At 33.6% G+C, this 26740-nt stretch overlaps 2 protein-coding genes across 5 annotated transcripts in view; one reads left to right on the top strand and one right to left on the bottom strand.

Annotated features, from left to right (window-relative positions):
• Positions 1-966: 966 nt before the first annotated feature.
• Positions 967-4445, bottom strand: LOC122525585 (galactosylgalactosylxylosylprotein 3-beta-glucuronosyltransferase I). 2 transcript variants are annotated; one of them, XM_043648493.1, is made up of 5 exons: positions 4313-4445; positions 3646-3802; positions 2483-3039; positions 1704-2000; positions 967-1507 (listed from the first exon to the last, which is right to left on the bottom strand). In XM_043648493.1, exons 1-5 carry the CDS (start codon positions 4325-4327, stop codon positions 1409-1411), a joined length of 1125 nt encoding a protein of 374 aa, XP_043504428.1. In that variant the 5' UTR covers positions 4328-4445; the 3' UTR covers positions 967-1408. The 2 variants fall into 2 exon arrangements, with proteins under 2 accessions (XP_043504428.1, XP_043504429.1); XM_043648494.1 differs by lacking the exon at positions 4313-4445 and adding an exon at positions 3305-3569 and having other exon boundaries at positions 3646-3736.
• A 2912-nt stretch (positions 4446-7357) lies between these two features.
• LOC122525548 overlaps positions 7358-26740 on the top strand; it is a 28956-nt gene continuing 9573 nt past the window's right edge. For 2 of the 3 annotated variants that reach the window (XM_043648411.1, XM_043648409.1), the window contains exon 1: positions 7358-8245. The gene's annotated coding sequence lies outside the window, so the exon portion shown is untranslated. The remainder of the gene's footprint in view (positions 8246-26740) is intronic. The other variant, XM_043648410.1, reaches the window with a different exon arrangement.

The raw sequence follows: 26740 nt of genomic DNA, 5'->3' as shown, positions 1-26740 counted from the left end.
CTATCTCGTCGGGACGATGTTTCCAAAAAATCGGAGAGAAAATAGGAGGCTTCGACGTTAAACTTCTTTAACACTTGTTCAAGCAATTTTGTATCTGCCGCCAAAATGATCGTAAAAAAAAAAATTTAAAAAAAAAAAAAAAAAAAATTATGGGACAAATGAAAAAGAAAAAAAAACAAATATAAAAACCTGGAGCGTAGCTCTGTCTCATTCTCTCTCACTCTCTCTCTCTCTCACACTTTCTTGTTTTCTCTTTTTGCATATAGAGCTTTCCTTGATAAAAAAAAAAATCAAAAGAGGAAAAAAAAAGTATTACTACGCAGCTTCCAATTTTTAATAAAATAATATTAGCGATTATTATTATTATTATTTTTTAATTTTTTATTATGATTATTATTATTATTAGAGTATTATTATTAGTAGTATTATTATTATTGTGGAAGGTTTATAAATGTAAGGCATATTTTTTATGTATGCTTTTTCCTGTACGTGAGAAAAACGTACCCGAATAAAGAATTTAAAGACATTTCCAAATAAACAAAATTCAAAGAAGATATTAAAAGGAACGACGATGAAAAGGGCTCGTGAAATTTTCGCAATGGTCAAATTTTTTAACCCCTTTTTACATTAGGGAATTATTTTCTCATTTTTTTTAAGTTTAAAGTAACGTTCAATTTGAAAGACTATGAAATATTTAAAATTTATAATTTTACTAGACAGTTTATGTTTAAGTTTAGAATTTTGAATTACCCAAACCCCATAGTTTCATGTCAATGGTATTTGACTCCGCAACAATGGATTAAAATAATATTCTTTTAAACACGTTTTAAGTCTGTATTTATTTATTATAAATATTAGAAGGAATATTTTTTTATATACACTTGAAAACAAAAAATTTGATCGCGATATTCGTAAGAATACGCGTGTATATGCACTTTTACTATTTGTAAAAGTAAATAGTATATATAAAATTCCCATTACATTTTATTTCGGATTGAGATGAAATTATTTGCGATAACAGATATCGATTAAATTAAATGAAAATAATAATAATAATAACAGTATAAAGTATAAATCGAATTGAAAAGTAAAAAATACAAAAGTATTAAGCCGATGATTTTTCAGCCGCTATATTCGTTCGTCGATATAATAAATTCCTACCTTATCGAACAACAATTTTCAAATAGAATCATTTCAACAAAAAACAGATCTCTCTTTTATTAAATATAATCTAAAATATATATATCACGTTGAAGTGAAAACTTATGTTGATTGCATAAAACCCACATTATTAGTTTGTGGATTCAAATCCATCACAAAAGTCATGTTCATATCGTAGAATGAACTGAAGCTGCAGTTAGCAAACGAAGACTTGTGTATCTTTTACAGAAGATACATTGTCATGATTTTAGACTTCTATTCCAAAATCCGAACGCATCCCTTTCTTTATTAATGATTGCTCAACGCTCAATCGTGGTGGTTCTGTTCGCGTATGCCAAACGTATACCTATAATTTTTGATAAAAAACATTAAAGAAAAACACCCTATGAATTTCGTAACAGTAAATAGACTATCATCTGTTGGGTATCATCATTTGACTGGGTATGATAAAAATATTAGGTACATACAAACTGTTACTAAAGTTAGTGTTAAGTTTTTACCTATACTTGCTACCTGAAATAAAGATCCCAAATGTTACTTACTTTTGTACAGAAATCTGCTAAAGGTTCCAGTTCATCCTTAGTTACAATTTGTCTAAGAATCTCACTCTCCTGATAACCACTCTCAACTTCATAAGAAAATAATGCATCCTTATTCTCTAATAGGAGTTTCAGGTTGATAGCAAAACCTGCCATATCTATAGGAAACGGTCTATTGGGCTTCCAAGCAGCATTAAATCCGACTACTTTATTAGTTACATTATCACAAATAGGTTTCTCCACCATTAGACCACCAACGAGGCCCACCGGCCAAACGCCGACCTTTTGAATCTTTCTCATCTGAAATATATGCAGCAAGTTGACTTGGAACAAGTTTTCTCAACAGGGAGGAGAATTTCTCCCTTGGGGGCAATTGTAAGGTTTCAAGAAGGGGGATGATTGGGGATTAATATTTAGCTAAGTTTACTGTCTTCTAGATTATGTACGAAACTATAACATCGATTATTGAACATCATGAGTTATTCATTTACGAAATTAAATTATTATTTAAAGACCCAGGTGTTTTAGGAAATTCTGTTCTAATAAAATTAAGAAATTTAGTTGGATTAGTTTGAGTAGAGTAGTAGAAGGTTGAAAATTATACCGACATAGTAGTTTATTTTTTAATAATATATGTTAAGTTGATGGAAAAATAATAGAATAATTTTTGAAGTAATGAGAAAAAGTCATTGTCAAATATAAAATAAAATTGACAATTATATTTCTACATCTCAACTCTTGAAATATATTATAAATAATATTATTGGATTATATTACGTTACCTCTTGGAATAATTTGACGGAATAAGTATTATCGTCATCGGCAAAAAATACAACGCCGTTTTCGCTTGAATCAACATTTTTCCTTAGCCAACGCAAAGCGGCATTTCGTTGCTCAACACCTCGCGGCTTTTTCCAATTAGGATCGTCCTTACCAAGTTTATAATTAGGAGGAGTAGCCGTGGCTAAATGAGTATAAGTCGTTAATGAACTTTCCTTGAGTAATCTCGAGACAAGTTGTGTCCTCTCTGACGAGTCCTCGACGATTATCCAATGGAAATTTGGCACAAGTTGAAAAGTTTGGGATAGCCGGGTCAATTCGGCCTTTTGTACGGCCCTGGTAAAAGTTGGCGTTATTGCGTATATCCTTGTTTTTTCGTACGTTACATTCGTACTGTTGTTATTGTACGTTGCTTGTCTCAGATACAGTTCCATAGCTCTCAGGAAATTATTTTGTGAGGCTATATAGTCTCTGTTAGATTCTAGGTAGCTTTTGTGAGAAACTAGGTATGATTCTATTCCATTCCACATCTCATGCCATTTATTCGCTTCTAGATAATCTGTGTTGAAGGAATATTTTAAAAGATCGTCAAAATTATTCAATAAAATGTTTAAAATTAAGCCCACATGCGCGCAATTAATCTTTAAAGCAATCGATGTCAGAAAGGAATGCAAATTAATAAATATTATTAATTATTAATGTAATCATAATACATAAAATCATGAAAAAAAAATACGTTAGTATATAGTCTCAATCAGGGACGTTAAAAAATGATAATAAAATGCGCATAAAAAGTGGTTATACTTAAAACATGCATATCAAACCGAATCAAATATTATGTTGTGTGTTTTGTTTTTGTTATTTCTTTTATTTTATATTCCTTTTCATTTTCTAATCCAAAATTAAAGAAGGAGGGGGGGGCATCGAATTATTATTTAATAGTTTAATAAGAAATAAAATTGTTTGATTCGTCGAATCCTCCCCTTCAATAAGATAGTTTTTGTCTTTTGAACTATTTGAATTTGGCACCAAAATTATACGGAAGCGGCCATCATTAGTATAGCGTTTCTCTCTCTTCCCCTTCTCTTTCTATATCCATGCAGTAACAACAGTAAGCAGAGACACTAGAAAAATATATAATCTACGGATCGGATAATAAACTCACAAGTATAGTTTAGTGTTGCAATAAGAGCTATCACTAGGTAAACAAGAAAACTCTTTCCACAGGAGTAGAGCAAGTATCCGAATATCATTCGACGTTTCATTGTTAATTCGTTGCCAGACGAAACACTCTCTTCCATATTGATGTTACAACCACGGAGCTATATACAAGGAGAACGAATGCAGTGTTATAAATGTGTCTACGTATATGCAGTATGAAAGGATGTTTTCTATTGTCACTAGAGAGCGCGTCGATTCGATGGGGTCAGATTTTTATAATATATATAGTTCTACCTTTAACTTAGGAAAAAAATAGATAAATAAATCGACGAAGTAAATACAAAAATTATAAACTAAAGAAAATCGAATAATTAGTTATGATATCACAAGGTCAAGAGAAAATAACGAAAATAATAATAATAAATCACCCTATATATCTGTAAAAAAAATTGTGAAATTGGAATCAATTTATCTTTAACTCAATTATTGAGTATAAAAATGAATGATACTGCGTGTAAAATGTAATTGTCAGTTACATTAAGCTTAGATAGTAAATCATAAAATCAACAATATGAAATAACCTGTTGATCTGTAAGAAAATTAATCAAATAATTAACCATAATTAACGGATAACTCCCAAACAACAGTACCACTCTTATAGAGAATCGTACCTGATCTTTGCTCATTTTTAACGACACAAATTCGACGAGAATGCGTATCCTATTCGTTCTCCTTGTATATAAGCTTCGTGGTTTCAACTTTCATCTTCCAAATGGCCGCTCATGTTCTTTTAACCACGAGTCGACATCTATGTCCATTGTTTCATACCTTTCAAATAGTTTCAGTGTCTAATTTTTGATGGCGCTCTCAAGTCTAGCTTTCTCAACATTTTAAATTCGAATTCATTTTTGTAGATTAATTTAATACTTGTTTCTTTTTTTATTTATTAATGCACACGCTATTGGGTTGGCGCAACAATAATTATCCGGTTCCATTGTTTGAATTTCAAACTCATTTTTGGGCATTTACAATATTATTTTTTACTTTTTATATTTTTAAGAAATATATATATTATTAGCACTAGTATTATTAGGTTGGTGCAAAAGTAATTGCAGTTTTATAAAATAAAAAGACATATATATATATAATTTAAATGTTGAATTACAGTTAGTTAATCAACATTGGTTGTATAATATAATTTTATAAATACAGGCAATAAAAATATGTTGACATATTTCAAATCATTTTTATTGATCTTATTATTTCATATAAGAAAATTAAATAAGAAAGTAAAGATATAAACTCTTGGAAAGGTTTTTTTCCAACAAAAAACAAGGAACTTACGTTTGAGATCAAAGATTCTCTCTCAATGTCCGTCATCACTGTTCAATATTAATGGCCTAATGAATTATTTTTTAACGAGCCTAATGTTTCCTTCACCTTACGTATCTTCATTTTTATTTTTAAATTCAGTTTTATTATGTAATTTTAACAAGAGCTCCCTATAAGGATCTAAACATTTTTCCAATTCTTTTTTAAACTTTTCCCTTCGCACAGTTGAAGGATCATTTTCTAAAAAGAACGTTTTTAATTGTTCACCCAATTCTAGTCCCTTGCTCACAACACTTAAATCAAAATTTGCGTCCGATTCTTTATTTATATTTTCGTTTACCAATACATTGGAAGAAGATGCGTCAATCAATTCCATCAGTTCCTCATCATTTGACATCTCTTCTCGAAACAGTTCTTCTAAATCTTGACGGTTTTTGTCTTTTTTAAACCCTTTGCCAGTTACGCGAGAAGTAACATTTACTTTTTCTGGAAATGAATTATCATTTCCTTTTTGGATCATTTTCAAATAATTACATGACCGTTTCTTGAAAATATTTTTTGACATACGAGAAATTTTATTAGAATTACAGAGTACAGGTAATCGAGACTTATCTATGTTTTTCATTATTCTAGTATTTAAGGAACAATTTGTTAACATTGGATTTATCAAGAGATTTTCTGCTAAATTTGTACACATATCAAGAGTGATACTTTCTTTGTAAGCGTCAAGATTTTCAGGCGATTCCGCCTTAAACTTATAGGCAGTCTGTTCACCTTGAAATTTAATATTATGCAACGAGTATCTTTTTTTTAAATTTTCTAACCACCCTTTACTTGCGCTAAATTTTGATTGTTTTTTGTCATCTGCAGAAGGACCCCTAATTTCTATCAAATGATTGTAGATTTGTAATGCCTTCTCTTTGATACGATTGCCATTAACAGGAATATTTTTGGCAATACAGTCGTACAACCAAATCATTAGATCTCGTTCCATTTTAACTATATCAATATCTCGATTGCGTGTCGTACGTTTAGCACCTAAAGGACAACCATCTGCCATGGTTTTCCTTATTTTTTCCTCATTTCTCTTCAACGTTCTAATCGTAGATTCGTTTAAATCGAACGATTTTCCAACAGACGATATCCTTTCTCCATCCTTCAAACGATTTAAAATTTCTACTTTGTCCTCGAGAGATATAAACTTTCTTTTCAATTGTTTTTTCTCATTTTTGTCAGACATTATATTTATATTTAGGATTAACAATTATTTTCGGATTAATTTTACAATTATTTGATTACGTTAATAAATAATATTATCTTAAACATCGTTTTTAACGGTGTTCAATTACGATAAAGTATATTAAACGAGCGAAAAGTACTTCCTTAAATACTACTTTTTACGTCTAAAGCTATTAAAAACAGATCGTCTACTGAAAAGTCGATTAGGTAGAGAAAATGGCAGCGGCAACGAAAATTCGGCGTCGCTATTGGATAAAGAAAATCACTAGGCAGCCAATAATATCATTGAGCTATCACAGCAGCAGTAGCAGCAACAGCACAACAATGTTACTGCATATTTTTGAATTTAATAATAGAATATTTGCGCGTACATATATTAAAAATTTGTTAATACGATTCCGCGAACTGTTTTTACTTTTAATTATCTTATAAACATGGTACTTTTCTTTTGTGATTTTACATAAATATTGTTTGTAAAGTTGACAATTGAAATGAAAACATTACAATAGAACATTAATATATTATTCATCTATATAAAGCGCAACAAAATGTATTAACAATTATTGCATAATTTTTATCGAACCGTTAATATTCTACTTCGGATTATAAAATAAATCGAATAATAATAACATCGCACGTTATAATTAAAATTCGTAGTATCGAAATTAACATTCAAATTGTTCTCTTCATTTAGTAACCAAACTGTAACTACCCTTTCTTTCCAACAGAGAAGATAATTCCCTAGGCAAAACTCTTGCTAAATTAACCAGAATTTGACGATAGATGGCGAAAGTGGTCAGGATGACGGGAAGGAGAGAATAATATACCCATTGGCACAGAGGAGGAGGAGACTGTTTTTCTCAGAGGCTTTCTCGTTGCTTGCGGAAGATGGTCTCGGGATAGAACGAAGAGGAATTAAATCTCGAAATAATCGAGATCCATGTTAGGGGGAGTATGGAAGGGTAGGTTTTACGATAAAAATGTAAACGTAACTGTATTCCCTTAATGATGAAGTAAAAGGGGTTCCTATCGTCTGCTGATTATATAGTTTGCTTAACAATGAGTTGGTATTGGAGATGGATAGGGGATGAGGTGGCGGTACTGCACGTGCGTATCTTGGACGCCCTGTCACCACGGAACAGCGTCACTTTGCTCGACGGCAGTAGCCTCCTCGACAGCGTCGGCATAACATCGTGCGCTTTTGAAGAGGGTGAGAGGGGGGATGGGTCACGGCGGCGGGGGCTAGTCGATAGGGCAGGAGAGAGAGAGAGAGAGAGAGAGAGGTAGAGAGAGGTAGATAGATAGATAGAAAAAGAGAAAGAGAGAAAGAGAGTAGGGAGAAAGAGAGAAAGAAGGATAGATAAAGAGGGAACGACGAGTCCTCCTCACCTTGCAACAGAGGTGAGCTCCAGCACGCATTGCAAAGCAAGCGGCTGCTGCAAAACCGAACTGACACTTAATTTTTTCGGTCAGTTGTTATTTGCCGCTGCTGGCAGCGTTTGTTACCGTTCCTGTGTTAGGTGTGTTATCATCCTTTAGCTGGGGGGATGGCCACGGTGGTTTTTGCGGAGGCGGGGTAGTCGTTCGTGTTGGTCGTGCTTGTTTGAAAGGTGGTGGTAGAGGTGCTTGTGTGCCTGTGCTGCGCCTTCGTCGAAAAAGGGAGAGATAAAGATAGGTAGAGGTAACGAGAACGAGAGAGAGAAAGAGAGACAGAGAGAGGGAGAGATAGATAGAGAGAGAGAGAGTGAGAGAAAAGTAGCCCTCGAGGTTACGAGGCCAAAGGAGAAAGTGGGTGTTGCCGAAGTAACGTGTTGGACCGTTCGGGAGCTGCGGGACATGCCGGGAGCCCGGACAGGTGGTGGCGTGCTAGGATACGACGAAGGATAAAGAAAGAGAGAGAGAGAGAGAAAGAGAAAAATAGAGAAAGGAAAAGATTAAAAGGAAGGAAAGAAGGATGCCACTTTTCGTTGATCCTCGATCAACGAGTCATCGACGACGTCATCAACGTATCCTCGACGTTAACTTCGTATCCAGTGAGTAAGCCAAATTATCTTTTCGAAGTACGTTTCCTTATAATGCATTAAAAAAACAATAAACAAAAAAAAGAAGAGAATAATGACAAATATAATAATATAATACAGGTCTCTTTTTTTTCGTCGATCTCCTGTTCATTCTTAACCAAAGTTGACGCATTTCACTTACCAACGAGAGAGTATCCGATATTAAATTCGATAAGGGATAATTCGTTGGATGAGAGGGATGCTACAGAAGAGAGAGAGAGAGAGAAAGAGAGTTTCATCTAAGGTTCATTTATGTTGGCGGAGATTGGAGGGTTACGAGAAGGATCGCGTAGTTTCTCTTGCTCCTCGAGGAAATATACGGGTCGGATGCAAATTATGATCGCGAACGAGACGGTAATTGGGGCGAAGGGATGTTAAGACTCCTACCGTAGATTAGGATGTTTTCTACCCCTTCTATATTTTCCTCTTTTTTTCCTTTTTTTCTTTTTTTTTTGCTCTCGCTCTCTTTCTCTCTTTTTCTCTTTCCATCTCTTCCTCTTTTTTATTTTTATTTCTTTTTATTAACCTCCGGCAAGCCCATCCTCCCTCTCCTTTTTCCTCCCTATATCTTTTTTCTTCTCCTTTTTTTTCGTTTGTTTTTTTTCTTCTTTTTTTTTTCTAAAAAGAGAAGGGGGAAACCGCCGGCGCGCAAAGCTCGTCGGTTGAGCTTTCGTACGTAACGAGAAGAGGAGCTAGCTAGCTAGCTAGCTAGCTACCTAGCTAGTAGCTAGCTGAGTCGCGTTATTGTATACAGCGTGCCTTCGCATCTCGTGCCCTTTTGCACTCCACGTTTTTCCTGGATCGCCACGATCCACCCTCTCCTCCCTTTCTCTCTCCCCTATTTTACCACCCTACCACCTTACCACCCTGCCACCCTACCACCACCACCACCACAACCACCACATCTCTTCCTTCTCTTACTCCCCAAGCGGCGTCAAGTGTTACACTAGAATACCGAGAATAATACTCGAGCCCCGTCGACCGCTCGTCGTGAGTGAGAGAACTTCCTCACCACCACCTATCTCTTCCTCATCCTCCTAACCTCACCCTTCCTCATCCTCATCCTCATCTTCATCCTCTTCCTCTTCCTCTTCCTCTACGCTACATCCATTCCTACCCTTCAAGAGTTTTACCAAACGCCATCCTCTCATTCTCTCATTCTCTCATTCTCTCTTTCTCCTCCTCTTTCACGTTTCAACCCATCCTCCGAGAGGAGGTGTGTGCACTGGCCTCGATTAGTCCCCGCTTATAGAGAGAAAGATAGAGAGGCCGTGAGACCTACCGGATTATTCCTTTTTTTACAGAGAGGGCTGCGAGGGGTACTCGCTAACGACGTCACCGTGTCGAGTGAGTCACGGCTTCTAAATTGATCCCCCACCAAGCAAGCAAGCAACCAAGCAAGCAAGCAAGCAAGCAAGCAAGCAAGCTCAGACCCTTCTTTCTCTCATTTCCTCCCTCTCTCTCTCATTCTCTCTCTCATTCTCTCTCTCATTCTCTCTCATTCTCTTTATCTCGACACGCTCGTCAACCTCTTTCTTTTACCACTCTTTTCACCCACATTTCGCGACCTATCTATGTATTAAGGGTGCATGCATATCACTACGTTTGTCCACGTTTCCTACGAAAAGTTATGCACTCGCGGATTACGCTCGAAGGCCATCACGAGAACGACTTTTAATGATTTTTCCTGATCTTCTCCGATATTTGGCTAAAATCTACATCTATTTTCTATATATATATATGTATATATGTGTGTGTGTGTCCTGTGTTTGCTTTATTTTCTTTCATTTTTTCTCCTCTTCTTTCGATAATCGCTTTCATCTCGTTCAACACGAACTACTAACCCCGGCTAAATTCTTTGTCGAGAGCAAACGTTGGGATTGATCAAAAGTTATCAAGGTGTTTGACTCGTGTACACATCGTTCTCTTTAATTTAGTACCACCAATGAGTTTATCCTCTCTCTCTCTCTCTCTCTCTCTCTCTCTCTCTTTATCTCTCGTGTTCCCTTTCATTCCTTTTATCTTTCCAATCTAACCCGACGCGAGAGTGAGAAAGAAATTTTTCAGATTAAAAAATTGCGGTCGGTGTAGTAAAATTGAAAGAGAGAGAGAGAGAGAGAGAGATAAAAAAGAATTGTAATAATTGCGTTAGGCCAGCAACGAACATGATTACAGATGTTCAAACTAGGTTTGATCTTATCGATCACATGGCGTATTATTCATAAGCTTGTTTCATCGTGATTCATCGGGTTCGTTGTTATCACTCAAGTCAAGTACACTCATCCTGTGTTACCTTCTCTCTCTCTCTCTCTTTTTCTTTTCTTTTCCGTGTGTACTTTGCAAGCGGGTTGAGGGGTGGTAGAGGATGTGTGGGTTACGCTTTTGCCAAGATTTTCTTATTTAATATAACACAATGGGGAAACTATTATACTGTGGTCTTAGATAAATGAAATATAAAACAATGTCGTGGCACACACACACACACACACATTATGTCAGGCAAATTCGTGGCTTTACTTTATAAAACTCGTGATCGATACGAGAAAGCTCATGATTGAATAATATAAAGCACACCACGGGATACGCTAGGGTATAGTGAATTACGCATAGGGCTGGGGGGATTGTTATATAGTCACATTTCGTTTCCCTTTACCTTACCTTCACCCTTTTTCTCGTGTATATTTTATCTCTTCCTCTCTTCTTGTTTTTCGTTTTTTTATTTTTTCCTTTTTTAATCGTAAACGCGACTCGTTACAAATAATAATCGTAACTCGATGTAATAAAATTTGTTCTCCCACGCGAATGAACATTTAGTTTTTCTTCCACGAGTTTTATTCGATGACAAGGAAATGTCGGAGCAAATAGTTGGGGTTGGGGAGTAGGAAAGCCAGAGGTGTGGAGGAGGTGACGCGTTTTCTCTCTCTCTCTCTCTCTCTCTCTCTAATTCTTCCGTCGATTGGCCACTTCCGTGCAAACTCCGGTTCATTCTGGCCAACCTTTAAAAAGCCCCCCCTGGAGCGAATTGCCTTGCAAAGCTCATCATCGTCGCCTTCGCTATTACTTTAGGCATTTTTCTACTTTGGAAAAGAGGAACTTTCAGTGAACATACGAATAGATGAATAGAAAGAAAGAAAGATTACAAAAATAAATGGATTTAAATGCAAAGGGAAGAATATTAATAATATGAAAGATAAATAGGGGGGAAGAAAGAAAAAACAAAATTAACACCGTGACATTTCCGGATTGTTCGTGACCAACGAAAAGGTCAGCCCGTACTTTGCTTTTTAGGTGATAGAAAGAGGACAGGTGGGTGTGTGGGGGTGGGAGGTAGGGGCCAGGTTAAGTCTCAAGGGGAATTAACACAACGAACGCATCGATGAAGTTTATCACGATCGGAAAGATTATATTATATGATATATAATATGTAGTATGAACAATTCAACGACTTTTTTTTTTTTTTTAGTTCCTCACTCCTCCTCTTCTTTTTTTTTCGATTAAGGAGGGTGGGGGTATACACACAAACGCACGGGAAATTACGCGTTACACGTTCGATTCGTTTTTTACTTTTAATTGGTCAAATCCGAATGTCAAATCGTATTGATTATTCGAAATGTTAATAATGTTATCGGTCAACGATGTGTATGCAAATTTTTACATATTGATTATTATGATTGATTTATAATAAAACGCATCCACAGGACGAACTATTTTTTCCTTATCAAATCTATAAGATCGATCGGGAATGGTGATGGTGGTGGGGTGGTGGTGGTGGTGCTGGTTTTAAGGAAGGAAGGAAGGAAGGAAGGAAACCAATATATTGAGTCGTTCGGAAAATTCGTGCCAATTTTGAAGATTGAAACGCAATGCAACGCAACCCGGACGCAACGCACACACATTTCAGTTTTCTTTTTTATATATATTTATTAAATTATATAAGCACCATATATACCATTTCACAATCTTTCTCAATCATTCAGGTAACTTGAAAATTCCGTCCTTCCATAGAATTTCCGTCCTTCTATAGAATTTAGTGTGTTTCTAATACATTAAGACACTCGTCTTTATATCACCTACCGAAAATCGGCACGAGCTTAGAGTAAAGGGTAAAGCTTAATGATTAAAACGGTTCAACTCTCGAGCGTCACTCGACACACTTAGGATCGTTGGGTTGGCCGACTCTTAAAGGTTAACGTACGATGAAACACGCCGGTGTCTTGTTTACGAGTGAGGAACAATGAAGAATTTTGGGAAAGACATTCGAGAAAAGAATCCTCGTATAATAGATCTTCCATATACATATATACATATATACATATATCTATCTAAAAAAAAAAAAAAAGGGGGAAGGGAAAGGGGGAGGGGATGTGTAGGGCTAGGTTATTCCTTTCACCAAGAAATTCTCTCCACTCGTGTAATATTTTTCTCTCTGAAAGTTGATGTCACCCGTTACGAATCGATGTTTGCTGCTCTTTCACAATCAACCTGAGTACAACTTTTCTCTCTCTCTCTCTCTCTCTCTCTCCCTCCCTGTTCTTTTCTTGTCCTCTCAGTAACTCTGACGAGAGTGTCTCTCGTATTTTCCGAGAGTCCGTTATTGAAACGTCACGGAAGAGTATGAGGAGGAAAAGGAGGAGGAGGATGACGATGAACGAACGAACGAACGAACGTTTTCCAGTCCGATCGATCCCGCTCGTACCGAATCTTATTCCGAGTGTGTATTTGTGGCCACGGGTGGGTCGTCGTGAGTGGGATAAATAATCCAACGCTACTCCGACTGCTAAAGCTAGAAAGAAGAAACTCTCACTAATGCAAGAGAGAGAGAGAGAGAGAGAGAGAGAGAAAACGCGATGGACGACGAAAGAAATAACGAGCGTCGAAGCCGCTTTTTCAAACTATTCGGGTCAAGATGTATTAAATTCTTGGCTCGATGCACCACCTGCCCGATTAGCGATGGAACACTCTTCCCAATCCCCCCCCCGCCTCCACCCCTCTACCTACCATTTCTTTCCAAGATTTCTGCTCGTTTACTTCTCCAATGAGTATTTAATGCGAACGGCCAGTAATCCTCCTCCCTTCCCCTCCCCCCCTCCTCCCACCGATTTTATTTCTTTCTTTCTTCTTCTTCTGCTTCTTCCGATTCTTTTCTTTTTATATATTATGATCTGGAATTGCACCGACCCCCTAGTCGATAACCATTAAGCACCTATTATTATTATTATTATTATTATTATCATTATTATTATTATTATTATTATCATCGTTGTTTAGTTTAAGGATTCATTTGAAGAAAAACGACGATTACTTTGTTTTTTATTGACTCCATTTAAAAATCAGATACTCTTCTTTTCGTTTAGTTTCATTGTCATGCGATTAGGGGTTTCAATATTCCTTTATTATATTCGCTTTAACCCCTTTTTTTCTTTCTTCTTTCTTCTTCTTCTTCTTCTCGCGCGAAGAACGTGCTTAATATTTTTTATTATTCTTTTACATTTAACAAAGATTTATCTGCGCGTTCCAAATATCCTTATCGTTTAAACGAAACGTTGTGTAGTAGGTGAGTTTTTATATCAATAATAATTTACTTTCTTTTTGCTGGCCTTTTTTACCCGTCTACGATTTAACGATAATGATATTAATTTGTTCGACCTCGTATTCATATTCTCGTGGTTTTAAACTTATCTCATATTTTTTCTTTTTCCTTCTTTTTTCTTCTTTTCTATTTTTAACAAAGCCTTACAATAACTTCTTACATATTTAAACTTTCGAACGAAATTAGCCGTCTGATAAATATTCAACTCGTACCAAACCACCCACCCTTCGCCCCCTCGTCACCCCTCACCCCTTTTTCCTTCTTTTTCTTCGTCGAGATGAAACGATAAAGCTTTACGAGAGTACGACGAATGAAAAAGAAAAAAAAAAGGAGAACAAGAATTTAGGCGGGGTTGGCGAGTAGCAGGGGGACTGGGGAGGGGACCAAGGGGGGGTTGCACGGTTACCGTGACGTTTATAGAATTTAACCGAGACCCGATGTTTATCCAACGATCATCATTTCGGCGAATTTTCGTACAAATTTATAAAAGGATGGCGACACGGCGAGAGGTGGGGCAGGGGTGGGGTAGGGATGGGGTGGAAAGTATACCAATAATGGTAAGGTATACCATAAATGGGTCTCGAACACGTGACATTTGTCCTGGGAAACGTTGTAATAAAGCACGCTTTATCGTTACGCGGCTCGAAACTTTACATTTGCACGCGAACACCGGGGCACGTTGAACTTGTGCGGATTTGTTTCACAACTACATAGGACAAACAACTAGAACCACCCCCTCGTTCTCTACCCCCATCCCCCCACTCAACCCCGATTCCCCCCGAACGTTGCATAGTTGATAGGAAACGTAATCTCGAGACAATGTTGGTTGGTTGGTTTGTTGGTTGGTTGGTTATATTTCTTTGTGTATTTATCGTGATCGTACCGAAGGAATGAAACGTACTGTTAATAGTATCGAGTTTTGTTCGGTTTATTGTTAGAAACGATAAAAGAGTTGAGGTTTCTGTTACCGTATTTCTACTGTTAAGGTTGGTGCTGTTATACAGCTGCTAGTGGTCCGGTACTGGGTACCTGGTACAACTGTTACCTTTATTATTGCTATTGCGTAAAAAAGAAAAATCAGATAAAAGTAATATACTGAATTAAAAGTTATTGTCGAGCAATATAAAATGCTTACGTTGTTGTATTGCTGTGTTTTAAGAGAAATATTACGAAACTATTGATTGTTTTTTTTTTTTGAAGAACAATATGGTATAGAAGAAAGTTTAGAAGAAGTATATAAAAAAAAGAAAAAAATAAAATAGGAAAAAAAGAAAAATAGGAACGATCTTGATATTTCAATGAATGGTTTGGTTTCTACTTCGCGAATACCACGAGTGCATTCTCGTGATACTTTTCCAGTTTCGTATTACTCGTATAAGTACGTAAGACACCTTTCGTCATTTTTTTTCTACCCAATCCCCACCCCCAACTTCCCCCACTCCCTCCCCCCCATCATCTCGAGGATTTTCTAGTTCAACAATTTACCAACCCCTTAGAACACTTCTCCATCTTCTTGCAGCAGCAAGCAGCAGAGATCATTTTTGTTCTTCTTGTTGTTCGAGAAGATGCTGACAAAAATATTAAAAAAATACTAGCGAACTTTTGAGACAAAAGAACCAAGTTTCTTCTTCTTCTTCTTCTTCTTCTTCTTCTACTTTCTCGTATTCTAGAACCGATGATTAGAAATTTTGTCAAGTGCTTAAAAACAAACAAACAAATATAATAAACGAAAAGAGAAACAATCTCTAATAAAGTAAAGAACTTTTATTATATTCGTTTAAGCAATAATCGTATTTTTGTATTGCATTTCTAATTGATTATCTCGGTGTTTTCGAAATATTTTAATAACTTTTAGATGATGAGTTAACAAAAAAAAAGAAAGAAAGAAGAAAAACATTTAAAGCACGTAATTTGTTCGCAACAAGCGCATTTAATAAATCCGACATTTTTATACGAGCGGAAATATTCTTTCGATATTTCGACAGATAAACAAACATCGTTAAAATTAATAAATATTGGTTTTTCATTAATTTATTTGGCCGCATACCACGCATATGCAATCATTGGTTTGAATATATATAGGGGGTAGGCACTCAACCGAAATAATATCAACATATAACGCAAAATAAATACGAAATTTAATTTAATTGTTAAATAAAAAGCATAATGATGTTCGTTTTTCCATTAGAAGGAAAGAGAGAGAGAGAAAAAAAAATCTTTCTCTACCCACGAAAATATCGAATTTACGAAATTAACTTACCGGAAAATGAATAATAAGCTTTAAACATTTTCGAACATTACTTTATAATTTTTACATATATATATATTTGTTTTTTTTATTTTTAAAAGATTAATACTAAAATATAAATAACAGCTCGTTGTTAACAGAATTGCAATATTTGTCGTTACATTCCACGATATAAATCGTCAATTAGGATGTTGTACGTTAAAAAAAGAAAAAAAGTATCTGTACCATACTTGTCCCAAATACATTTGTTGGAAAAAAAAAGTAAAGAAATAGATATTGTATAATTTTTCAATCAGATAAATAAACTTTTCGGGACACTATTTCGATACTACGTTGTACAATTTATTAATTCGTATAGGAAAGATGAATATCAGGTTGACAGTTGATACAGTTGATACACGAAAGTTATTTGTCACCGATCATTGTATATAAATATATAAATATATATATATACTTCCTATATTTTCTATCACATACTATAGGTGTGATTTTTCATCGATTCTATCAAGTAACGACACTCGAAGAGAGAGAGAGAGAGAGAGAAGATGGAAGAGGTGTCTAGACGTCTGATCAAATACACTCTCTTCCACCATGCGAAAAGTAGTAGTGGTCTATACTTGTGTGTGCAAACGAACGACCGTGACGAGGTCAAAGGAAGAGAACGGTTCATAGTTATTTTTCGTAACACTTTTAATCCATAGGGGAAAAAGGGATGTACACGAACGGGAGAAAATAATGGGAATAAAATAAAGAACGAAAAAGAGGCAAACGACCGACGAGAACAAAATCGTATAATTCCACCCACACCACCCATCCACCCCCCACTCAGCTTGAACTATTCGAAATGTTCATTAATATTTTTTTTTTTAAATAATAAAACATCAAACACACGCGAATACAAATGAATTAACAAACTTGATCTTGGTTTTAATCATTTCAATTATATAATTTGAAACGTCTACGTTTTATCTAATTGGACAGTTTTTAAGGATGAGACAAAAATCGTATAATTCCACCCACCCCACTCAGCTTGAACTATTCGAAATGTTCATTAATATTTTTGTTGTAAATAATAAAACAAACACACGCGAATTCAAATGAATTAACGAATTTGATCTTGGTTTTAATCATTTCAATGATATAATTTGAAACGTCTACGTTTTATCTAAGTTCTGCAGTTTTTAAGGACGAGACAAAAATCGTATAATTCCACCCACCCCACTCAGCTTGAACTATTCGAAATGTTCATTAATATATTTTTTTTTTAAATAATAAAACAAACACACGTGAACTCAAATGAACTAACGAACTTAATCTTGGTTTTAATCATTTCAATGATATAATTTGAAACGTCTATGTTTTATCTAAGTTCTGCAGTTTTTAAGGACGAGACAAAAATCGTATAATTCCACCCACACCACACCCACTCAGCTTGAACTATTCGAAATATTCATTAATATATTTTTTTTAAATAATAAAACATCAAACACACGCGAATACAAATGAATTAACAAACTTGATCTTGGTTTTAATCATTTCAATGATATAATTTGAAACGTCTACGTTTTATCTAAGTTCTGCAGTTTTTAAGGACGAGACAAACATCGTATAATTCCACCCACACTATTCAGCTTGAATTATTCGAAATGTTCATTATTTTTTTTTTTTTTAAGTAATAAAACAAACACACGCGAATACAAATGAATTAACAAACTTGATTTTGGTTTTAATCATTTCAATTATATAATTTGAAACGTCTACGTTTTATCTAAGTTCTGCAGTTTTTAAGGATGAGACAAAAATCGTATAATTCCACCCACACCACACCCACTCAGCTTGAACTATTCGAAATATTCATTAATATTTTATTTTTTAAATAATAGAACAAACACACGTGAACTCAAATGAATTAACAAACTTGATCTTGGTTTTAATCATTTCAATTATATAATTTGAAACGTCTACGTTTTATCTAAGTTCTGCAGTTTTTAAGGACGAGACAAAAATCGTATAATTCCACCCACACCACACCCACTCAGCTTGAACTATTCGAAATATTCATTAATATTTTTTTTTAAATAATAAAACAAACACACGCGAATACAAATGAATTAACGAACTTAATCTTGGTTTTAATCATTTCAATGATATAATTTGGAACGTCTACGTTTTATCTAAGTTCTGCAGTTTTTAAGGTCGCTGATGCAAACACTCGCTCGCATATACGTAGACAAACACACCGACATATATCTACAACCTACACCTACACGTAGAGAAGACATAGATCTTCAACTTTACTATTATAATTCGCAAGAGAGATAGATAGTACGAGTAATGAATGAACCCAGCTCCCGAGAGTAGTCTGTGTTATATCATTCACGGAATAATAAAGAGAATTCTAACGTTACCTTCGTACGCGATAAGGATTCCTCTTTCATTTTCACGTTATCGGTGTATCTTCAAATCTAACACGGAATAATATATAATAAACGTGTACAAACTAGAAAAGAAAATAATACGAATCATAAGTTAATAACTAAGTTATTTCATTTATATTACAATTAATTAGATCAAAAATGTCCTCACATGTTAAAGTTCGTTATCGGTGTATCTTCAAATCTAACATGGAATAATATATAATAAACGTGTACAAATTAGAAAAGAAAATAATACGAATCGTAAGTTAATAACTAAGTTATTTAATTTATCTTACAATTAATTAGATCAAAAATGTCCTCACATGTTAAAGTTCAAAGTTGCATCATCATCATCATTATCATTATCATCTCAGTGGTGATTTCTTCTTCTTCTTCTTCTTCTTGTTCTTTTAGAATGATGATAAAAGAAGGAAAAAATAAGAGAAAGTTAAGAAAGCTTTTCGTACGAGCTTACCTCGGGGGAAGTTTCCGAGAAGTGACAGAACAAATCCGGCAAGTTTTCTCGCAAGTGGCCGGTGGTACCGTCGATCGATAGGTCGACGACCAGGGATAATAGACAGACGGAAAGAGAGAGGGATGGTGAGGGGTGGGAAGGGGTTAGGGGGAGGAGACCAAGAGGGTGATGCAGGACAGGTCTTCGTTCCGGTCGAACGTAACTAGTCGCGCAAATCGACATGAAATTTCAATTTTCTACCCCTTCAGATCCATTTCCTCCCTTTCCCCTATAAAAATAGAGGAGAAGGGTGTCTCATCTGCCCAATAATCAACTTCCTTTATCACACTTTTTCATTTCATTATTATTCAATTATGTTATTTATTTAACTGATAATAATATCAAAGTTTAAAATAATACTTATTAGGATTTTATTTTTTGTTTCGTTTTAAATAGGAAGATAATTATATGGAATTCACAATTTGTTAATTTATCATACTTTTTCATTTTATTATTATTCAATTATGTTATTTATATAACTGATAATAATATCAAAGTTTACAAAATAATATACTTGTTAGGATTTTATTGTATATTTTTTGTTTTGTTTTAAATAGAAAGATAATTATATGGAATTCACAATTTGTTAATTTATCACACTTTTTCATTTTATTATTATTCAATTATGTTATTTATATTTAACTGATAATAATATCAAAGTTTACAAAATAATATACTTGTTAGGATTTTATTGTATTTTTTGTTTTGTTTTAAATAGGAAGATAATTATATGGAATTCACAATTTGTTAATTTATCACACTTTTTATTTTATTATTATTCAATTATGTTATTTATATAACTGATAATAATATCAAAGTTTACAAAATAATATACTTGTTAGGATTTTATTGTATTTTTTGTTTTGTTTTAAATAGGAAGATTATTATATGGAATTCATAATTTGTTAATTTATCACACTTTTTCATTTTATTATTATTCAATTATGTTATTTATTTAACTGATAATAATATCAAAGTTTACAAAATAATATACTCGTTAGAATTTGTTTGTATTTTTTGTTTTGTTTTAAATAGGAAGATAATTATATGGAATTCACAATTTGTTAATAATAAAAATATTGAAATTGTTACATTCGGATATTATTTTGTTTTACAATCTTTCGTAATGGTGTGCGTGACTTTTTGAAATGTTACATATCAATCCATCGAAAATTATTTTCGTTTAATTTAATTGTATACAGAATATGTGTGTTTGCACATATATTATTATTATTATTATTATTATAATCTCTATTTGCGATAATTATTAAATGATTCTTCTTCTCATAAGGATTATAAGATTTTAATTGGAAAATATGAGAATTAATTTATAATCTTTGAAAATGTCAATTGGATTGTTAATTTGTATTAATAGATTGATATTCGTTAATCTCATATTGTATACATTTTCTTAGTTAGCGGTTAAAAAATATTTAAACTATAGGGTGAGATAATAAAAATAAAACATAAAAATCAATATATATATATTTAATTAATGTCATTAATCGTATTATTGTTAAACTAAACACGATGATCCGATTATAGTGAGTACACGATTGGAATAATAAATGATCTTTTTGAATCATGTCGCGAAGGAGAAAATTACAGTGCGATAAAGTGAATATTAAATGCAATAACATCGTTATATTCACGTTTATAACACGTAGGGGTGATAATAGAGTCTCGTGCGTTAGGTTTGCATACATTTTCCTATCATTGTAGTAAATAATTGGAACAAACTAGTAGTCCCTTTTTTTCTCTTTTTCTTTCTTTCTTTTTCTTTTTTAAATAGAATCAGGCCAACACTACCACTATAATCGTGCAATATCGTCATTATTCTTTCTGGTTTGCGTGCATAGACCGAGGGATAAAAAGAAAAGAAAAGAAAAGAGAAAGTATAGTATTATTATTGTTACGTCACAAGTAGTACGAATGCTCGGGTTGAAAGGTTCTCTTCAAGGTTAATCCCGTTGAAAGGGTGAATCGTAAACGAGTTTTCTCTCTTTCGCGTTTGACACTCGGTCTGCTCGAAGAATCGTTCTAACCTCGAGCCTACCACCCTAATTGGATGAAAAAAAATAGAAATAGAGTATCGTATATTAAAATACCAGAGTGAAAGTTTATCGACCCTATTTGATAACTTTACTTCCTTCCCTGTATTTTTGTTTTTACATTCTTCAAATAATTTGTCAATTATCCAAAAAGAAGAAGAAGAAAAACAAGAAGAAGAAAAAAGAAAAAAGAAAAAAGGTAATAGAAGAAAACGTTGATCGAACGTTGAGAATTGAATTTGAATAATTTATTTTATTATTAATTTATTATTAATTATTATTATATTATTTTCCTTTTATTTGTATTTATCATTTTCATGATTTCGATTGATCTACAAAACATCGTATCGTAAAGTTGAAATTTTCAAAAGATATTTATAAAAGGCGTGTATTTGTTTAATCGTTTATTTATGTTGCAACGTTCTCACTATCTTTCACGTGTTCAGAGGGTTGAAAGAAACTTTATATAAATAAATATATATATATATTATCAGTATATAGACAGATTGATGCTCCGTCGATCGCGCGTGAATACAAAAAAAAAAAAAAAAAAGAAAAAGAGTGAAAAAAGTAGTCCCTTTTATCTCGTCGAAGAGGAACGAGAGGAACACTCCTTCCCTCTCTTGCGATTCTAGGAAAAGAGAAGAGACAATGCACGCGGCGTGTATGTACTACATACGTTTTCTAAAATTGTAGATACCTAGAACTTATCACAGTGTGTATCCTCCCTGTTTTTTCATACGTGTATGATGTATCTTTTTACAACTAAAGCTGTGATCGTTCGTCGACGGTTCCCTTGGACGTTATCCAACGACCTTCGGATTGCATCGAGATCTCGAGCCAACCAAGGCTATTTCTTTTTCTCTCTTTATCTAAAGAGAGAGAGAGAGAGAGAGAGAGATAACGTTAGGGGAAAAAATAAATATCAATATACGCGAGTATTTTCGATCTAACGATAACTAATATGATATATAGGGTAGATTACAACGATCATAGATAATCCGATAACGGTGATCTCGATTAATTACGTAAATAATTAATCCCTAGAAATCGATAAGCAATTATCTCATCTTCCTCTCTCTCTCTCTCTCACTCTCTCTCTTTCTCTATCTATCTATCTCTATATTTCTCTCCTAGTTTTCTTAAAGCTCAATTTAAACTTGCTTATGAAACGAATTTCGTCGAAGAAAATTGATTTGCTCGAATGAAGGAAACAAGTGAAAATGGGATAAAATTGGTTGGTTGTGTCTTATATGGTTCTACGTGGTTTTGTTCACTTTGGAACACAGCTTCTTCTTCTTCTTCTTCTTTTTGTTTCTTTTTTATTTCTTCTTCTTGGGGAAGTAGAAATGGTCGACGTGAAGGTGGTGGTGGAGGAGGTGGTGGTGGTATGTATCGTAAGTAGGCCACAGAGTGTATACGAAAGCTCGCAGCCGTAACTTGTGTCTCGGATCATTCTGGTTGGGAGGATTAAACTGGGCCACGGTGCGTCGGCCTCGCTACCAGAAATATTGTCGACCCTTTCCCTTCCCCTTTCCCTTCCCTTTCCTTTCCTTTCCTTTCCTTTCCTCTTCCATCTTCTTCTCTTCTACTCTATTCTCTACTCTTATCTTTTACGTTCAACGATTAAGAAATTCTCGGATATTTATCGATGTTGTAATAAACGATGATAAGGAAAGAATGATGAAACGTAATAATAATAATAATAATATGATACAACAAGTACGTGTACAATTCGTAACGTTTGATTAATTATTGTCTAACATTTCTTTTCGTTTACCTGTAAAATACAGGTAGCCTTTTCTAAGACACATGTCGTTTTATCTCTCATGCAAGAGAGATAAGAAAATTGCGATAGATAAACTTTTTTGTACGATACTATTGCACTTCTATACAGTATTGGATAATGATGAATTTGTTGTTTAACAATTAATATTACTTTGAAATGATGACGCGAAAATTGCGAGAAAAATTTGTATACGATTACTAATGTACTTTTACAGCATACATACACACATACACATAATGATGATTTCTATTAAACATATTTAACAATTGAATAACATTAAAATATTAACGCAATGGAATAATAAATTCTTGGTCTCCTAAAATACAGTTTCACGCAACACGGCATTTTTTAGGAACCTGTCTATCGTAAATTAATAGAAAAGTTACCTGTATTTTATTCTGTTGTTTTTTGTTTTTATTCGATTAATATTACTTTGAAATGATGACGCAAAAATTGAGAAAAAAATTTTTACACGATTACTAATGTACTTCTACAGCATACAAAACACACACATACACACATAATGATGATTTTTATTAAACATATTTAACAATTAAATAACATTAAAATATTAATGCAATGGAATAATGAACTCTAATTTTCCTATAACACAGTTTCACGCAACACGGCATTTTTTAGGAACCTGTCTACCGTGGATTAATAGAAAAGTTACCTGTATTTTATTCTGTTGTTTTTTGTTTTTATTCGATTAATATTACTTTGAAATGATGACGCGAAAATTGCGAAAAAAATTTGTATACGGTTACCAATGTACTTTTACAGCACACACACACACACACACATACACACATAATGATGATTTCTATTAAACATATTTAACAATTGAATAACATTAAAATATTAATGCAATGGAATAATGAACTTTAGTTTTCCTATAAACACAGTTTCACGCAACACAACATTTTTTAGGAACCTGTCTACCATGGATTAATAGAAAAGTTACCTGTATTTTATTCTGTTGTTTTTTGTTTTTATTCGATTAATATTACTTTGAAATGATGGTGCGAAAATTGCGAGAAAAATTTGTATACGATTACTAATGTACTTCTACAGCATACACACACACACACATATAATGATGATTTCTATTAAACATATTTAACAATTGAATAACATTAAAATATTAATGCAATGGAATAATGAACTCTAGTTTTCCTAAAACACAGTTTCACGCAACACATTTTTTAGGAACCTGTCTACCATGAATTAATAGAAAAGTTACCTGTATTTTATTCTGTTGTTTTTTGTTTTTATTCGATTACGCCTACCGTTTACGCCATATGGATATTTTTAACTTTGGATAGTCTTAACATAGCAAGCATGATGGGTGGGATTCTCGCCTTGCCTTGCCTTCTATTTTCTTCGTACGAGCAACCTCGCGTGTTACGTACATAAAACCAGGAAGGAATAAACGAGAGATAGAGAGAGAGAGAGAGAGAGAGTTAGAGGGAGAGTGAGAGAGAAAGAGAGCATGCAGCATCACCTATTCTCATCTTTTCTCTTCTCTTTTCCCCTCTTTGAGCAAAATAATCTCCTTAAGGACGTTGAAATTGCTTCAATATAAAAAAGAAAAAAACTGAGAGAGGGTTTTCTCTCTCTCTCTCTCTCTCTCTGTCTTTTCTCTTTGCTTGCTTTCGATAAAAGCATCTTCTTGCTTCGACTTTCTCTTAAGGATAAAGAAATTCTCCACTATCGGAATGGGATTTGTCAGAGCAATAGGATTTACTTATCGCTTTGGTAGAGAAATTGTGACGAAAATCTTTCCCTAAGAATCTTTCTGAGAAATGTTTACTATATTGAAGAGAGAGAGAGAGAGAGAAGAAGAAGTTTGTTCTAAGTGATTGCATTTATTTTTATCATCCTATAATTGTTTGCGAGTAATTAATTTTTCTTTCTTTCTCTTTGATTACTTTGTAAAAGTTTCTATAACAACGTAATAATTTCGTCTTGAAAATCGAATCAATTGAATCGAGAGATATTAGGGGGGTGGGGGGTAATCGTTAATAAATGGTTCCGGTTGAGGGAATAAAAAATAGAAAAAGCAAATTACAATACGTTAAAATACGACAAATTGTGGTCTAAGTAGAAATTATTAAAATAAATTTAAAATTATAAAGAAGAGAAGAAATTATTAAAATAAATTTAAAATTATAAAGAAGAGAAGAGAGAAATTATTAAAATAAATGTAAAATGTGCTAATTTTTCATTGTGCTGATTTTTCTATCTGCCGATTATTCGGATTTTCAACTAAGCGAAGGTTTTTGTTAAAATAAACACCCTCGCTTAGTTGAAAATCCGAAAGGTCGACACATTTTATAATATAGATTAAAAATTTCAATAACAATATTTATTTTCTCGATGTTTTTCATTCTTTATTGATTTGTTTTCGTTTCGTTTCGTTTACCGAAAGAAACATCCCCTCCTCTCTAATCTTTCTCACTTTCATCCCTACTTTTAAAGTGTCACGAATACGCGAGTAAAGGTAAAAGGATTTTCATAACAAATCGTATTACCTATGGTCTTCTCTCGTAAGATTTTTTTTTAACACACCAAACCCCAACACAACGCGGAAAATTCGTATAATAATAAATACATTTATTCGTATAAAATATTAGATTATATATAATATTTTCAACGTAAAATATAATACGCTTAAAGCCCCACAAAAAAAGAATTTTTTAATACAAATACTTTTATGATGGTTTATAAAATTAAATTTTACGGTTTATAAAATCGACATTTTATTAAATATATATTCGTAACAATATTAACAATATCAACGGATTGTATTCGTGCAACTTTCATCAACAAAAATCAATTGCTGCACGGTAAAGAAACAATTAATAAATCAAAAAAATTATACGTGTGTATAATCCAACTTTTTAGATCTGTAATAACGGTGTGTCGCTTAACAATATCAACGGATTGTATATAATATAATAATATAATAATTCGTAAAATATATTAACAATATCAACGGATTGTATTCGTGCAACTTTCATCAACAAAAATCAATTGCTGCACGGTAAAGAAACAATTAATAAATCAAAAAAATTATACGTGTGTATAATCCAACTTTTTAGATCTGTAATAACGGTGTGTCGCTTAACAATATCAACGGATTGTATAATATAATAATAAAATAATTCGTAAAATATATTAACAATATCAACGGATTGTATTCGTGCAATTTTCATCAACAAAAATCAATTGCTGCACGGTAAAGAAACAATTAATAAATCAGAAAAATAATATGTGTGTATAATCCAACTTTTTAGATCTGTAATAACGGTGCGTCGCTTAACAATATCAACGAATTGTATATAATATAATAATAAAATAATTCGTAAAATATATTAACAATATCAACGGATTGTATTCGTGCAACTTTCATCAACAAAAATCAATTGCTGCACGGTAAAGAAACAATTAATAAATCAGAAAAATATATGTATGTATAATCCAATTTCGTTTTTTTAGATCTGTAATAACGGTGTGTCGTATAAATGAGGAAAAAAAAAAGTCACAAAATAGATATAGAGAGGTATATCGGATAAGAGTGAAGATGGATGCTGCGCAATGGAGCAAATGACGCGTGGTTGAAATTTTTCGCGCGAATGCCACTTCTTTCAACTTTTCCCTCCCCCTCTCTCCCTCTCTCTCTCTCTCTTTCTCTTTCTTCTCATTCCGGTGTCTCCTATCTATCTTGCGTCTTCGTCCGTTGAAAGAGGTCGTTGATCTTTCGAGCGAGTAACCGAGCAAGAGAAAGAAGAAAAAAAAGAAAAAAAAAAGATAGGTGCACGTTTGTGGGCATACGGCCTTCGAGCGACCTTGACAG

This window comes from Polistes fuscatus, unplaced genomic scaffold (genome assembly GCF_010416935.1).
Source record: "Polistes fuscatus isolate 324 unplaced genomic scaffold, CU_Pfus_HIC Scaffold9, whole genome shotgun sequence".
Taxonomy (NCBI): Eukaryota; Metazoa; Arthropoda; class Insecta; order Hymenoptera; family Vespidae; genus Polistes; species Polistes fuscatus.
Note: the sequence above shows the minus strand (reverse complement) of the source record. Positions and strands in the feature narration are given on the sequence as shown.

Bases quoted from the DNA above. Each gene is read 5' to 3' on its own strand.
- LOC122525585 (XM_043648493.1), bottom strand. The intron at 3,040-3,645 runs GTGAGTTTATTA...CCTTCAACACAG, and splicing joins TGCAACACTAAACTATACTT to ATTATCTAGAAGCGAATAAA. The intron at 1,508-1,703 runs GTAAGTAACATT...CAAAAATTATAG, and splicing joins TAGCAGATTTCTGTACAAAA to GTATACGTTTGGCATACGCG.